This window comes from Castanea sativa, chromosome 11, assembly GCF_040712315.1.
Source record: "Castanea sativa cultivar Marrone di Chiusa Pesio chromosome 11, ASM4071231v1".
NCBI lineage: Eukaryota > Viridiplantae > Streptophyta > Magnoliopsida > Fagales > Fagaceae > Castanea > Castanea sativa.
The window spans coordinates 56093253-56110680 of NC_134023.1; the positions used below are offsets into that span (position 1 = coordinate 56093253).

A 17428-nucleotide genomic window follows, 5' to 3' on the forward strand; every position below is an offset into this window, starting at 1 on the left:
GGGTAATTTTTGTGTTCCAATGAGTCTTTGCCACATGTCCATATTTATTTAAATAAAATAATTTAGTTCAAATCAGATGCCACATTAGCACTTTGTCCAGCCACGTAACACAAAAATTAATGGAAACAGATAGTGGGACAAAAATTAGTACGTTTTACAAATTTTATGGACAACAACAGAACTTCTGAAAGTTCAAGGATGAAAAGCGAACTTTTGTGATAGTTTAAGGACCAAAATGATATTTTACCTTTTTTTTTTTTTTTTTATTTGGTTAGGTTTTGTCTTTTTGGGTCCTAAAAGTATTTGTTTCATTTTTTATAATAAATTTATAAATATGTAATTTTTATTGGATTTAGGGAGAGAAAATTTGAATTTTAAAAAAAATAATTTTGGGAAATAATTGTCAGTTTCTAATATTTTGGGAATATTTTCTCTATATTGCATTTTAAGTTCTTAAGAAAGTTGCTTTTCATTTTTTATAACAGATAATTCATTTATAATTATAATGAGTATATGTGTATTAAATTTATGTTAAACTTTTTGTTATAAACTAGTTAAAATAATTATTACGTCATCAAATTTTGGTCTCCAATTAAACCACTGTCCAACCTTAAAACCATGAACCCATCATCATTCTATTCCTTTTAATGGTTCTATTTTTACCATATTTTGATCAAGTGACTAATCTTTTTTTCTTCCAATAAGCTACAATAATGATTAGGATATGATTGGTTGCTTTTATCTCAGGCATTGTTCGTATGCATTTTTTTAATAGTGCTAATATGTTCGTATGCATTATTATTAATAATAACAGAGTGAACCCATATCCACACAATGCTATTATTGAAGTAAAGATCGTACTTGGGGCAAACTTAAAAGATTTGGTTGTATTTGAGAATAACTTAACACAACAACATAATCAAATTTAATGATATTAAGCATGGAAGGACAAATCAAGGTCATTGATATTGGAAGGACTCATCTTCCTTCTCCTATATATATATGTGTGTGTGTGTTTATCAAATAAAAAAAAGATACTCAGTGTTGTCGAGTCGTCCCACATCAGTAAGGTGTGATATTGAGAAGGAGTTTATCACTTGCTACGCGACACTAACTGCCACATGCAGTTTTGGTGTTGGCGTGTGAGTGTATTCCCTTATCTCATCTCTCTTCCCTTATATGTGTGTGTGTGTGTGTGTGTGTGTTTATCAAATTTTTTTTTTTTTAAAAAAAAAAAAAAAAAAAAGATGGTCATTGACATGAATGGTTATAGCTGAAGGAATAAATTTCCGATTTATTTTGCAATAAATTTTTGTGTGCGTGTGCTGAATAAGTACTTTATTTTATTGAATTATTGAAAAGAACACGATTACAGTCAAAAGAACTAGGCCTAGAGCAGTCTCGATCCATAGCTTCAACAACATGTGGCACTAGGGAAGAGATGGGAACTAACCCCGTCCAAATGAAAAGTGCATCCCACTGGCACTACAAAAAAAAAAGGTTCTATAGCCGCACTAGTGACTCATGGTACAATATATTTTAAATGCCACAATCTCCACCAGGTCCACCAAACCCGAAGGTGTATCCCTCGAACTCACCCATATATCCATGAAAATCCATGAGATAGCAATTAGGCCTATCAATGATTGTATCATAATTATATTCACGAGGTCCACCTACTACTCCGGAGCTATCTTTATACTGGATCGCTCTAAATTGACTTGTATGTCTATAATTGTCATCTGGAAATCTTCCGGATCCCATGGGTGGGCTAATTCCATTTGGGGGACTAATAGCGAGCCCTACCCAACCAACAGTTTTGGCTTCAGTAAAATTATTAAATATTGCTGCTGGAAAATATCCAATTTTAATTTCATCTTTTGTTACCCACCAATTGCCATCTTCCTCCTGTCACATAAAACAACAAGAGTATATGATCAAAGTCACAAAACTCTAAGCACCTTTTTCAAACTTTGTTTAAAAATTTAATATACATAGAATGTTAATATAACAAAATAAAATAATATGCAGTTTAATTAACGTTAGATTTACCTTTGAAATAGAGAGTCCAATCTCAAATTGAGGACCATCAGGAATGGATACATTACTTATTTCTGACCCAAGATAAACTCTTTTGTCAACTTGCACAAAACCTGGGCAACGAATGTTGAAGCAGCCTGTCTTTTGGGCACCATCAATCTGTAATTTTCAAAGGCATTGTTACGTATAATTTTCAAAAGAACTTGTAGTATATAAGAATTTAATGGATTGAAACACTAGCAAACAAGTAACAAACATACACCACAAGAAAAAAGTTAGATAATAAATTATAAATGTGTGAAAACGATAGAATAGAAACATACCGTCCAATGTGTAAAGAAATAAGAATACGGAGTACCCTGGTACGTACCTGGAGAAACCTGATTGAATCAAGGAGTAAAAAACATTATTCTTTTGGAAAATTGTTATGATGGTCCATTTGTATTTGATTATCAGTCTTCTAATAACCGTTTCTTTACTATTTCATTTCTCTCATTTTGTACCCATGGATATTAGAACTTGAACTTTTATAACCAATATGAATGACATCTTATTCATCAAAGAAAACGACCCTTTTTTGTTCGTTGAAACTGGCAATCGTTTATTGCAAATTCATGATTGGACAGTTATATCAGCAATCAAAGATTAGGGTGTGAAATTGTGAATATCAACAAAATTAGTATAAATTTAAATTACCATCCATCTTGTTGTGATAGAATTCAGCTTTTCGTCTGCGCCATTCATGACATACATTTCGGCATAGCTGCTTCCCTCCATAACTACAGGATTATAGACATTGATGTTTCCATTAACGCCAATTTAATTGTGATTTTCAGCGGTTCGCATTTGGATAACTGCACGCTGTACAACCCAACAAATAAGATCAATTTGATGGGATCCACCATTATTTTTTTTTTTTTACCCACAAAAAAGCTAGAACTTAGCTCTAAATTTGGCTACCATGTTAACCTTCATTGTTCTAAATAATAAATAATTATGCATATTTTGACAAATTTGCTTAAATTTATGTAATTAAATATTGAAAATATATATATATATATATATTTTTAAAGAGTTTTAACTTATGGCATCCGTTCCTAATAATAGCTCTTTATTATCAGACCAAGACACCAATCAGTTTTTGGTGTAGGCGGGGATTGAACCCCAAATCTCTTATACAACCATTGAAGACTTTACCAGTTGAACTAATTAGAATCCACTAAATATTGAAAATATTAGGTTTAAGGATCACAAATATATTGAATCAATTTTTGTTTTATTCAAACTTGCTTAATTAGCTAATCAAACTTTAAATGCAGAGGTTTGAATGGTCATTTTTACAAAAATTATTATGACATTAACGTTATATTTTTGGGAAAATAATACTTGTGTAATGTATTATGAGACCAAGTATGATATGATTACGTCCTACATCCCAAAATATATAATAAAGAACTTACATGCATATTGGGAACTTTTGTTGTTTGAGAATAAATGTTATTTGACATTGACCTAATTGCTATGAGGTCTGCTTTTGTTGTTCTGCGAATAGGAACTGTTCCTGACGGACAAGCATCTTGTTGTAAACCAATCATTGAAGGTCTATTTCATGAGAGTCTTGCATTCTTTGTTGTTCTATTTGAAAAATGAGGTCTTTCCTGAAGAGGCAAAAATTCAAACTAAACTAAAAAAAAAATTATATTTGTTTTCCAACTTGCAAATTTATATTTTCATCTTTTGATAATAATAATAATAATAATAATAATAATAATAAGTGATAGCTCTACGGTAATGACATCCTTTGTGGTATCTCATATTTTCGTGGTTCAAACCCTACTTCCTCTTCCACCACTATCCACTCTAAATAAAAATAAATAAATAAAAAGATAAAAACAACGACCACAACAAATCTTTATTCCTAAACCTTTGGAGTCGACTGTTATTACACTTACCCAAACTAATGTAAGTATATAGACATACAAATGTGAGTGATTCATAAGTCATGATATATAATTGCATAGATAAGGAAGCTGAATTTTGCCATCTCTTGCTCTAGTTAGAATGTATAGCCTTTAATCAAATTCTAATTAAGAATAGTTTTTATTTACATAATTGATTTGCTTAATTAATCCTTTATATAATAAGCCCTAGTCAAATTGGAATTTGTTTATATATATATATATATATATATATATATATATATAAATAAAAGATAGAATTCTACTCTAGCCTTATTTAAGTGTATATGTGTGTAAATCTCCCTCTTAGAGACTTGAACCCCGACCCTTGCCCCCCACACCCCACAAGTATTTATACTTGTGGAGTGACCATCGCACTAAGGGTATGTGATGGTATTTGGAATTTGTTAAAATGACAAGGCATGGCAAACATAGTAATCATTATGATAATTTTCAGTTCAAAAAGTACAAACTACTACAATTTTTGAAGCAATTGGGGAAAAAATTGTTTATTGATACAGATAAAGGAATAAATAGTTTCAATCTCCGCTTAAGTACCTGGATCTTGTGATCTTTCAACAAAGGATGGTCAAAAGCCAATTGTTTATTGATATCAATACAATCAACAATATGTCCAAACTCTGTCTACAAATTCAAAAATAAACAAGTTCTACTATAGCATGAAAACAAGTTATATAACATGTTATATATGAAATTAAACAATTAAAAAAAAAACAATAATAATAAGACTTCCATGATTTAGACAATGTCTAAAAAATATGATGATTGTGAGTTGTGACCGTGAAGACAGATAATTGAGAAGGCACTACAAAGATATATGGTAAAAACTTTCAAATTTAAGAAGTTGAGAACAACAAACTTCATAACTTTGACCTTTATTATTATTATTATTATTATTATTATTATTATTATTATTATTATTATTATTATTATTATTAAAAAAAAGCCTCTAGAAGTCTAAATAACAAATGGGCATGACATTTGAGAAGGATTAGGGTTGGGGATCCCCAGGAACTAAATAAATGGATTGTAATTTCATTTTACAAGAGTTTCTTGCTATTCAACTTAAGTACTTCAATCATATACTTACTAGTTCCATAATCCCTCTCAAAGAATAATTTGAGAGGGATTATGGAAGCTTTCAAGTAACTTTGGGAGACTCTCATCTAGAAGACATCACGGGTTCCATGGGAATCCAATATCCACATACCTGGTGCAATAAACACCCAGAAGAGGGCTTCATTGAGGCACATGTTCGGATCACTTGCTATTAGTACTCAATCGATATGAGCAAGCTAAGGCATATGACAAGATGCCTCGAAAGTTGAAACCGTGCACTACACTACCTAAATACTAGATTATGGAGGAAGAATGGTTTTACGGCCTAAAATCTCAAATAAGTTGTGTATTCCAAAGAGAAAATACCCTGTCCATGTGTGGAGAGTATCACTAGCTAGTTCACAACTAAAAAATTTCGATCAGCCTATCATTTGGCTTTCACTCATCATCGATCTCCAACCCCACCAAGATGAATGTTAAGATAACTGCGGAAAGCAAGGATTGTGGAAAGCTATTTGGTATTCCATGGTCTCGATTCTTGAATAGATAAAGGTGCAAATTTGGAGGGCTTGCAAGTCTATTCTGCCAACAAAACTCGCATTGGCTTCAAGATAACGTGGTCAAATATGTTTTCTACCATATTTGTGGTAGGGACCAAGGAGGATTATTTCTTTGCCTGCATTTGGTTTATTTGTGGTTTCAAAGGAGCTGAGCTTGGGCCGAATGGATCGTTACTGAGCCCACCAATGTGTTCTTGGCGGCAAGGAATATGGTGGACGAGTATAAAGCCCATCGAGCTGTTGGAACAGGGTGGGACTTTCTATGAGAGGAGGGATGATTCAATCCTTAGGAAAGAATAATTTCTCCACATTTCTAGGTTGAGCCCACAGTTATCACTAATTATAGAAAAATTGTGCTCTTAGATAAGATATTATTAAACTTTCAATAATTAAAAGTTAAAAAAATTTATGATTTATGCCGTGTCAAATATTTATCACTGAATTACCTTTAATTTTCCCTTTGATGCAAATCTTATCATTATAAAATTTAAGATAAAAGAACTCAAAGGGGACCAAGATGAAAAACCTTAAAATGTAAGGAACACAAAAAAAAAAAAACCCACAAATTCGAAGGGGTCAAACACATAATTTAGTCGAAATTAAATATAAATTCACTCATTTCATTAAGTCTTAGTTCTTCCAATTGAACCACCGCGCACCCTTGATGCGGTGGTCACTCTACAAGTATAAATGCTTGTGGGGTGTAGGGGGTAAGGGCCGGAGTTCAAATCTCCAGGAGGGAGCTTCACACACATATACACTTAGATTAGGCTAGAGTAGAAATTCTGTCTTGTGTCACAAAAAAAATTATTCCGATTAAATCAATGTTACTAATTAATCTTATAACTTAGGGTCTGTTTGAGATCCGCTTATATTGCTGAAACTAAAAACTTTTTTGTTGAAAGTACTGTAAATAAAGGTAAAAGTTAGTTGAAATAGTACTGTGAGACCCATGAATAGAACTGAAAAGTGCAGTAGGGCCCATGAATAGTAGCAAAAATAAGCTTAATAGTAAAATAAGTTAACAAAAATAATTTTTGCCAAACACACACTTAGGGTCTGTTTGGATACCGCTTATTTTGCTGAAAACTGAAAACTCATTGCTGAAAACACTATAGCAAAATAATTTTTAAACAATGAATAGTGTTGTGGGATCCAAATTTACTACTTATGCGCGTTTTTCACAAGTTTGGCCCAACCAAAAATGCAAAACGCAAAATAATTTCTAGGCAAATGCACACTTAATCAAAGTCTTTTGAATGTTGCTGTTGTTGTTGTTTCTTTTTTTTTTTTTTTTTTTTTTGGTCTTTCTATCTTTTTTCCCCCTTTCAATAAAGAGGAAAGTGGAAATCAAACTAAAATTCTTCTTTTTATGAGAGAATTGGAGAATAAAACATAGGGTCTATTTGGTTGGAGAAGTGGAAATGTGGGGAATAGAAAAGTGCGAGGATAAAAGTAATTTTAATTTCCCTCATTTGTGTTTGGTTGGGGGTGGAAAAATGGAAGGATGGGAAAAAAAATAAGTTTTTTTTTATATATAAATTTACTCATGTGCCCATGTTAAAAATAATCTCCAGTCAAAAAAAAAGTGACAAAAAAAGACAATTATCCAAATTTATTAAAAAAGAAAAATCATGCCAAAAAAAATCATATCGAAGAAGAGAAAAAAAAAAAAAAAAAAAAAAAAAGAACCCACAACAATCTATATGCTATATCACACCAAAAAAAAAAAGAGAAAAAGAAAAACAAACAAGTCCATCACGCCCAGGAAAGAAAAATAAAAAAGGAAAGCCAAAAAAAAAAGAGAGAAGAAGCTATTAATAGGGCCAGTAAACGGAGGAAAGGAGGGTATTTTAGTCATTGATTGCAATTATTTTTCTTCCCTCTATTTTCTCCCCAAATTAGAGAGATTAAATTTTGGTGGGGCAGGGGAGAAAACACCTGGAGCATTAGATCTTACTCAAATGAACAATCAATTGATAATAACAATAAGAAGAACATATAATTTCTAAATGGAATGTTTAAATATCATTGCACCAAATATGCTTGAAGTATTATAGTATTACAATATATAAAGATTCAAAGCAAACATGAGTTCGAGTTCGTCTAAAACCTGAATGCTTTTAACAGGAGGTTTGTTTATGAGCTTTAGTTGTCTTTCTAACTCCAATTCTTCTTCTTTGGATATAATTCGGGTTCCATTCACTTGATAGATACTTGTCAAACACAAACACAAAACTACAATTAAGATCATTCTTTCAAAATCCATTGCCTTACTGATTGGATGTAAGTATATATATATATATATATATATATATTGGGTTAGTATTCTTTGAGGCTATTTATATAGGAGTGATGGTGAGTTGAAGATAAGTATAATTAAGGCCTCATTATAATAAGTAACTAAGTTTGTTTTTTTTTTTATTATTATTATTATTATTATAAATAACTGAGAGACGGGCGAATTTGAATTTTAAATGTCTCTAGTAAAAATTATTATTATTATTATTATTATTATTATTATTATTATTATTATTATTATTCATTATAAATAGTTGGGAGACAGGCGAATTTGAATTTTAAATGTCTCTAATGAAAACATAAGAAGAAAAAGATGGATTAATCTTTTCTTTTCCTTTTTTCTTTATCTTCACATTACCATCTTCGTTGGAAACGCCAACCAATTATTATTATTATTTTGTAATATCTTGTTATGGAAAGACAATGGCACTCTCAATACCAGCCAAGCATGTTAAATAGTGTTAATATTTACATGTTGCACTCTGATATTTTTGAATGTACGTTTTGCACCCTAAATAATAACATTTGTTACACTTTGCATTTTGCTATTAACTTGGACTAAAATTCAAAATTAAGGGTGTAAAGTGTAATTAGAAGTATAGTGTATGGTGGTAAAGTGTAATTTATCTTTTGTTTTTAAAGAATTGAAAAGAAGGGGAAATTAGGTCTTTACACATTGTGTCATATTTACCCATCCAGGTTAATAGCAAACTTGATGTCAGGATATAAAATGTTACAATGATCATAGTTTATGGTGCAAAATGTAATCGGAGATATAGTTTTGAGTGGTAAAGTGTAATTTCTCTTAATATTTATCACATTGATAAAGAAATAGATTGATTGATTTACTATTTGCAACTATCTACAATACCCTTTTTTTTTTTAATAACTCTATAGTTGAAGGAGAGAAAATTTGAATCTTGAACACATCTCTGTTGGAAACGCAGGGGGAAAAGACGGATTGATCTTTTATTATTATTATCTTACCATCTTTATTGAAAACGTCAACTATCGAGTTAAAATAGATTGACCCCAGTTAATTAATTCAATTATCCAAGTTAATTAATTAGGTCAAATTACATGCAAATCATAAAGGCACTAACAAATCACCAAATAAACTAAATGCAGCAGAAAATAAATTAACATGGTGATTTGTTGACAAATTGGGAAAACCTCTCACAAGGCAAAAACCTCACTGGCTGAATTTAAGGTCACTATTCCTAAGAATACACTAATCAATAACCAAACAATTACAAGTATGAGGAATTTTACCACTATCCTAGCCTATTTGCAAAATAATAACCTATAGTTGAACCTTTGCTCCAATATCTAATTAGACTTGATCATGTAGCAACATTCTTTCTTTTGTTGCACAAATCTCCAATCTATGACTAACTCCTTTGCACAGATCCCAATACATGACTAACTCTAGCAACTTAATTGATTGCTATTGATTGCAAAGTTCCTCACTTTATAAACGATGAAGATAAGGAAGTACTTGGTTACAAAACCCTAAGACGCACAAACGCAATAGCTTCTCACAAATTACATAAGTTCTAAGTTTATGTTTCCGTACTTGATGACTTTTAAAATAAGCCTTATATATGACTAGGGTTGTAAGAAGAGAAACTCTAATCATTCAAGTTATCATGGGCCGATTTTTTTATCTGAAATTTCTGAAATCGTAATTCTTGATAGATTGAGCATATGTCAAGCTTCTCTATTAATCACCAATAGCAGGATTTGTCGAGCTTGTGTCGAGACTTAATGAAACGGTCTTTTTTCACTTGTTTATTGGATCAACTTTCATGTTTTTAATGATACCACTTGATATGTTTGAATAACATGCTTCTTGATACATTAATCCCAACTTAGATCTACCCAATTACAAGTGCGTTTTGTCAAATAATTAACTAATTACATAGAATATATGACCCTAACAACAATAACAGTGCTCCTCCCCAGTAAAGTTCAAGCTTGATGGGACAGTACTCTTCCTAAAATGAATATCCCATCATCACGTTGAAATTCTGTAACACTAGCCAATTTTTATTTTTTAATTTATTTTATAAGGTCTCGTTATGGAAAGCCAACAACGCTGAGCATGTTAAATATATTTAATATTTATCAAACGAAAAAGAAAAGGATGGATTGATTAACTATTTGCAACTATCTACAATGCCCTCATTTTTTTTATAACTCAATAATTAGAGGAAAGAGAATGTGAATCTTGAACACATCTTCGTTGGAAGTGCCAGGAGGAAAAGTTGGATTGATCTTTAATTTTATTTTATCTTCACATTTTCACTCTGTTGGAAACTCCAACCAAGTTTATTTATTTATTGAGTCTAAATTGGTAAGGATGAAGTGTAAAAGTAAAACTCATATTTTACACCATCCAATAAGAAATTGACACAACAACTTTTCACTAAAAATTCAATAGATCCTATCGCACATAATAACATTTCAATAAACTCACAATTAAAATTTGATTTTCAAATGGGTAATAGAATTCATTGAGTGTGGCTCCAGGAGGGGTGGCCCAGTTGGTATGGGATCCCGCATGTATGCATGAGGTCCCTCGTTCGAGTTGTGGCAGGTACCATGTGGGGGGTGGGTTCCTAGCATGCATTGCACCCACCCGCTGGCTCTCTTGGGGTGCTAGGGTGAGGTCTGTGATGTCCTGGTTACAATAGTTATGGCTCAATCCAACATTCCCTAGCGGGGGGTGCCCCTATTAGGTCACGCCCTAGGGGGTAAGCCACATATTGTCGCCCCTGCCCCCCCCCCCCCCTTTTGGTTCAACAAAAAGAATTCATTGAGTGTGGTTGTGCCTATTCTTTGATATGTAACATGATGATATGGCATGTTGGAATTCAAGGGATAAAACTTGGGTTTTACACCATATCCTTATAGAATTTAATCTCTTATTTATTTATAAAGTCTCGTTACATAGTTATGGAAAGCCAATAAAGGCCCTTGGCACTAACCAAGCATGTTAAATAGCATTAATATTGACCAAATGAAAACGGGAGAGATTGATTGATTTACTATTATGCTAGCCGCTAACTCATGCAATGCGCATCAAATATAAGATGAAACATGTAGTTATGATGATACTGTCAAAATATTACACATAAGATCATTAAAAATGAGATAAATACAAATATTATTAAGTAATATATTACAATAATCATAATGTGCTCTTATGTTTGGTTTAATAAATATTACAAAAGAACATGTAAATAGAATAAATATACAATTGTGCTTACATCTTCAAGCTTTATCCAATGCTTTTCAAGTATCTATTTCCTCCCTATCTTAGGCTCTTCTCTTTTCTCAACTTCTTCAAGCTACTTAATTTTTCACCAAATTATTATCAAGTATAACACCAAATTTTTCACCAAACACTCTTAAAGTCAATAAATTTCATAATAACTCCACCCCAACTATTGAATTATAAAAAATCCAATATATGAATAATCTTCATGAAAATAATAAGCATTCCATTGGTCTTCATCATGAAATTTAGAAATAAATAACAAAAGAGATTAGACACACTCAAAAAATTCAATATATCCAAGTTAGAAATAAAATACCAATACTAATTATGCTAAGGTGGAAAATTGTACTATCTTTTGCCATCTATAAATACAACATGACCTTCGACCTCAAAAGCTTATGTGAAACATGTTTAAATTGTACTATATGGTTTTATTCAAACATTAAGAATACAAAAGCCATAAATCCAAATATTTATGGCATTTGTTTCAAGTTTATGCCAAACCAAAACTAAAGGTAGGCTTTCATAAAAAAACCAAAAATATACATTTAAATCCAAATTTGTTAAATGGGAGCCATTGGGTGCAGTTCACAATGGCTTTGTAAAAAAAAAACCAAAAGGAAAAATAAATGTTAAAATCTGTGTGGTCTTCCAAAGTAGAAAACAACCCAAAATTAAAAAAGAAAAAAGAAAGAAAGATGCAGATGATATGTAAAAAGATGGGTATTTAATAATGAAAATTAGAAGGATGTGACTTAAAAGGAAAAAACCTTGGGGGAGAATATAGTGGCAGAATTTTGGGCACCAAAGGTGAGCAAATCACGTGCCCATGAAAATTTCAAAATTTTGTTGCACCTTGCTCCTATAAATGCTCTCTTCACATCCACCCCACCATACACTGACATGGTTATAACACAACACAACAGAGAGAGACATCCAAGAGAACAAAGCAAAAGCGAGAGAGTAGACATTGTATACACAAAGCAAAGAGCCGCCAAGCCCGAAAGCTTTAGCAACCTTGCAAAACTATAGAAGAAATGTATTTATAATCAAAACTATAGAGGAAAATAAACGTATATTAATTGACTAGTTTGGTTTGAAAGTTGTTTCTCTGCGCTAGGGCTCTCTAGAAACCCTAGCAGGCAATAGAATTTGTGCCTACTCCTTGACTTGGGCTATCGTTAGCATCTTTCTTCTTTAATTTTGCTTCTCTCTTCGTGGAGCCTGTTCTTACTCTCTCTGGGATGGAAAACCTGCCTGCTATGTGGGAGAATTTCTCACTCTCTGAGTTTGAAGGTAGTAAATACCAGGTTTGTGAAAAGGGTTATGAAGGAAAGTTTCTGTCGACTGCGAGATTCTTTACTGGTAGAGTGTTGAGTATGGAAGTCGTGGCTCATACCTTTAAACTCCTTTGGCATACCAAGAAGGGGTTCGATGTGTGCGATATGGGAGACCACAGACTTCTATTTGTATTTTCAGATGAGTTCGATGTTGAAAAGGTCTTGGCGGGGGAATCGTGGCACTGAAGAAGGTTCGATGGCACACGGAGATGAAGGGACTGATCTTTGATGAGGCAAGTTTTTGGATTCAGGTCCATGACCTTCCTCTAGGTTGTCTGAACATGGGAGTGGCTCAGGATATTGTTTCAGTTGTTGGAGACATTGCTGTGAGTGAAGAAAGCAACAAAGAATATGAGGGAAGCTAGTTCTTTTGAGTTAGGGTGTCCGTTGATATTACGAAGCCTTTATGTAAAGGTGGGAAGATCGAGTTGAACAATGGGGAGGATAGCTGGGTTAGCTTCAAATATGAGCGTTTGCCCAATCTCTGTTATTGGTGCGGTCGTCTTACCCACCATGACAAGGATTGCTCACTATGGTCTAAACGGAAGGGATCAATGAAGGAGGATGATCAACAGTTTGGGTCGTGGCTGAGAACGAGCACCCCGAATCTTGGGAAAAAGACGATAATTCGTGTAGCGGGATATGAAGATGAGTAGAGTAAGGAAACTAAGGCATCCCGGAGTGCAAGGAAGAGCACTGGGATGGACCATATGGAAGTAAAAGAACCTGAGGACCCCACGGAGCATGGCACGAAATGCAGAGGGGAAGCTAATATTCACGCTTCATCTAAAGGGGAACACATGATAGTGGACGCTGAGTAGATTGCATAGGGGTGGTGCACGGAGTTTTGAGTGGTGTTTTAGACCTTAAGGTTATTGACTCATCTGATTGTTCGGTTTCAGCGCGGGTTATAAATGCAGCTCCATCTCGAGACTTTCAGGTGCAGTTGCAAGCTATTGATGAAGAATTGGCAAGGTTTAATCACTTGGATAAGGATAAGGATGCAGAATCAGCTGCTCTGCAAAGTGGGGTGGGTTCTCAGGTTGTGGATTCAGCACTCTTTTTGAAAAAATATGTTCACTCCCACTGGATCAAGCAAAAAAAATTCAATGAAACAGAAGGTATCACAAGTAGTCAGGCAGCCAAGTTTGCTTCCTGGTAGGATGGAATCAATTTTATCTAAGCGTATGAGGCAGGATTTGGATGAAGACAGGGAGGACGAGACTTGTCGTAGGAAGAAATGGACATCAAAAACTTTTTTTCAAATGGCAGTGCCTGATGATCAGCACTGCCAACAGCCATGAAACTCTTAGCTTAGAACTACAAGGGGCTTGGGAACCGTCGTGCAGTTTAGGAGCTTGTCGATATAATAAAAGCACAAGATTCCATGATTTTATTTTTGTCAGAAACATGGTCAGACAAGAAGCATATGAAGTGGGTCCAAGATAGGATTTACTTTGATGGGTGTTTCATGGTACCCAATGATGGAAGGGGAGGATGTTTGGCTCTTCTTTGGAAGGCAGGTGTAAATGTTTGGGTTAATAGTTTTTCGAAGTACCATATTGATTCAATTGTTCATGGCGGTTCGGAAAATGCGTGGAGGTTGACTGGATTTTACGGTGAACCTGAAACTAGTCAAAGAAAGGAGGGATGGAATATGCTTAGAATGTTGAGCTCAAGGCCGAAACTCCCATGGTGTTGTTTTGGGAATTTTAATGAATTACTTGAGGTGCAAGATAAACGGGTTGGCATTCCTAGGACACATAATTTGATGTAGGACTTTCATGACGTCCTAGACCACTGTGGATTTGTTGATTTAGGATTCTCAAGTCCGGATTTCATTTGGCATGGCATACCTAGGGGGGAGTTGATATGGGAGAGATTGGATAGGGGTGTTGCAAACTATGAGTGGTTAGCTAAGTTCCCTACAGGCAAAATTAAACATCTCAACTGCTTTACCTCGGATTATAGGTCAATTCTCTTGTCTTTGGATAAGAATGGGGAACACCAAAAGTGGAGACCGAAGCCCTTTCATTTTGAGGCTATGTGGGTTAAGGATCCTGGTTGCAAAGAGATAATTACTAGAGCTTGGGATTGTACTCCTGATGGTACGCCTATGTATTTAGCTACTACAAAATTAAAGCGGTGCAAGAAGCACCTGAAGGCATGGAGTCGGGATCACTTTGGAAATATTTTGAGGAAAATAAAAATAGTAAAAGAACCGCTCTAGAGGGCAGAAGAAGCTTTGGCCAACTCTAGTAATCTTGAGGAAATAGTATGTTTGAAGAAAGAGTTGAATTCTTTGTATGACAAGGAAGAAAAGATGTGGCAACAAAGGTCTCGAATTCAATGGCTGAAGGGGGGTGATCAGAATACAAAAAAATTTCATGGTTCAGCTACCCATAGGAAGAGGAGAAATTTTATTAAAGGGTTGCATGATGGGGATGGGATGTGGTAGAAGGATGAGGAAAGAGTTTCGGCCTTATTGATTGAGTATTACTCTCAACTCTTCACTTACTCATCTCCTCATGATTTGGAACGCATTGTGGAAGGGGTTCAACCCGTAGTATCAGATGAGATGAGGGTAGCTCTCATAAATCCTAACACTAGTGAGGAGGTTGGAGTTGCAATAAGGGAGATGGCTCCACTTAAAGCTCTGGGTCCTGATGGTATGCCTCCTCTATTCTTTCAAACTTATTAGACTAATGTAGGTATGGATATTACTCAGGCTGTGTTTTCTTACTTGAAGTTGGGCTCCATTCTTAAATCTATCAACCATACCTTCATTACTTTGGTCCCTAAAGTTAATAACCCAGAGAGAGTGTCTGATCTCGGACCAATTAGCCTTTGTAATGTATTTTATAAAATTTTCAGTAAGGTGATAGCTAATCATCTTAAGCGTATGCTTAATTCTATTATATTAGAGACTCAAAGTACTTTTATTGCTGACAGATTGATCATTGATAATATCTTAATAGCTTTTGAATCTCTACACCATATGAAAACTAATTGTACAGGAAAGAAAGGCTTTATGGTTGTGAAACTGGATATAAGTAAGGCTTATGACAGGGTGGAGTGGAGCTTTCTTGAAAAAATCCTCCTCAAATTGGGCTTTCAAGATTCTTGAGTGGCTTTGATTATAGAGTGTATTACTACAATGTCATACTCTATCCTTGTGAATGGGGAACCGAAGGGTCTAATCACTCCCTCTAGAGGTCTAAGACAAGGGGACCCTCTTTCTCCTTATTTATTCATGTTTTATGCGGAAGGGTTGAATATTTCGTAACACCGCATCAAGAGGAGAAATACAGGGGTTTTCTATTTGTCAAAATGGGCCTAAACTGCAGATGATTGTATGATTTTTTGCAAACCTACCTTGGAGGAGTGTAACAAAATTCAAGAACTTCTTACCTATTATGAAGTAGCTTCGCGCCAAATGATTAATAAAGAGAAGACTACCCTATTATTTAGCAGGAACACAGATAAGCAATCCCAGGAGGATATCAAGGTGGCTTTAAACAAGACTGCCATACAGCATTATGAGAAATATTTGGGTCTTCCTTCTTTTGTGGGACAAAATAAGACGGCGTGCTTTACTCAGATCAAAGAAAGAATATGGGCAAGAATGCAAGGATGGAAGGAAAAGCTCCTGTCTCAGGCAGGAAAAAAGGTCATGATCAAGGCTGTGGTCCAATCTATTCCTACCTACTCTATGAGTGTTTTTAAGCTTCCGATTGGTTTATGTAAAGATCTTGAAGCAATGATTAGGAAATTCTAGTGGGGCAATGGTGACTCAAAGAAAATTCATTGGGTTAAATGGAGTTCCCTATGCTCCTCCAAATCTGTGGGAGGTATGGGTTTTCATGATTTTCAAAAATTCAACAATGCGTTGCTAGCTAAACAAGTGTGGCGCCTTCTTCATAAATAAAAAAAATGCGCTTCTCTTTAAAGTCTTCAGTGTTAACTATTTTTCGACTGGTAGTATCCTTGATGCTCCTGTTCACCTGAAGTGTTCCTATGCATGGAGAAGTATTTTGCAAACTCGGGATGTTATTAATCAAGGGGCTATTTGGAGGGTAGGGAATGGTCAATTAATAGATGTTTGGAATCATCATTGGTTGCCTAATCCGTCATGTAGCAAAATCATCTCACCTAGGGCGGAATCCTCAATGTCTCGAGTTTGTGATCTTTTCTACTTGGATACTAGGATTTGGGATCCAGGGTGTTTGGAGGAATGCTTCCTCCCATGGGAAGTTGAGATGGTGGCTCGAATTCCCCTCTGCGAAGATTGGGATGAGGATATTTTAATTTGGCCGTTAACTTCAGATGGTGAGTACAGTGTCCGTAGCGCATATCATATGCTTGTTGCAACAGAGTGTAGGCTTTTTGGAAGGCTATTTGGAAAATAAAAGTTCCAAATAAAGTTCAGCATTTTGTTTGGCATGCTGTGAAGGACTCTCTCCCTACTAAATAGAATTTGAAGATGAGACATGTTCTGGTGGATGACATTTGTGATGGATGTGGTGATCATGTAGAGTCGATATTGCACTGCTTATGGTTGTGCGATCAAGCCAAGTCTGTTTGGAGGTCAAACCCAGGGTTCAGCTTTTTATTTCAAAAGAGTTCAATTCCATGTAAGATATTTTGGAGGAGGTGTTCAAAAATGGCTCCAGATTTAGAGTTGCTTTGTTCGCTTCAGTGGCTTGGTGTTTATGGCAGCGTAGGAATAGGTTAAGGGAGCGCCAACCCTCTTGACAACTTCACGAGATTGGTGAGAAAGCATCGACATTGGTTCGTGAGTTCTAAGAAGTACACAAATAGGAGGTGAGGAATCCAGTATGATGGCCACCTATTCGCTGGTCTCCA

General features: G+C 34.6%; 1 protein-coding gene across 1 annotated transcript; it reads right to left on the reverse strand.

The window, feature by feature from the left end:
- Nucleotides 1-1539: 1539 nt before the first annotated feature.
- LOC142616759 (protein neprosin-like) lies at nt 1540-7907 on the reverse strand. Its single transcript, XM_075789546.1, has 8 exons — nt 7752-7907; nt 7508-7530; nt 3501-3615; nt 3238-3259; nt 2737-2819; nt 2364-2420; nt 2053-2199; nt 1540-1908 (listed from the first exon to the last, which is right to left on the reverse strand). Exons 1-8 carry the CDS (start codon nt 7905-7907, stop codon nt 1540-1542), a joined length of 972 nt encoding a protein of 323 aa, XP_075645661.1.
- Nucleotides 7908-17428: the final 9521 nt, after the last annotated feature.

What these genes read in the sequence shown, in the direction of transcription:
- LOC142616759 (XM_075789546.1), bottom strand. Translation starts at nt 7,907, where the DNA reads ATGGATTTTGAAAGAATGATCTTAATTGTAGTTTTGTGTTTGTGTTTG. An exon ending in CTCCTGTTAAAAGCATTCAG is followed by an intron (nt 7,531 to 7,751) that starts GTTTTAGACGAA and finishes TAATTTGGGGAG; the next exon opens with AAAATAGAGGGAAGAAAAAT. An exon ending in ATTTCTTTACACATTGGACG is followed by an intron (nt 2,200 to 2,363) that starts GTATGTTTCTAT and finishes TGAAAATTACAG; the next exon opens with ATTGATGGTGCCCAAAAGAC.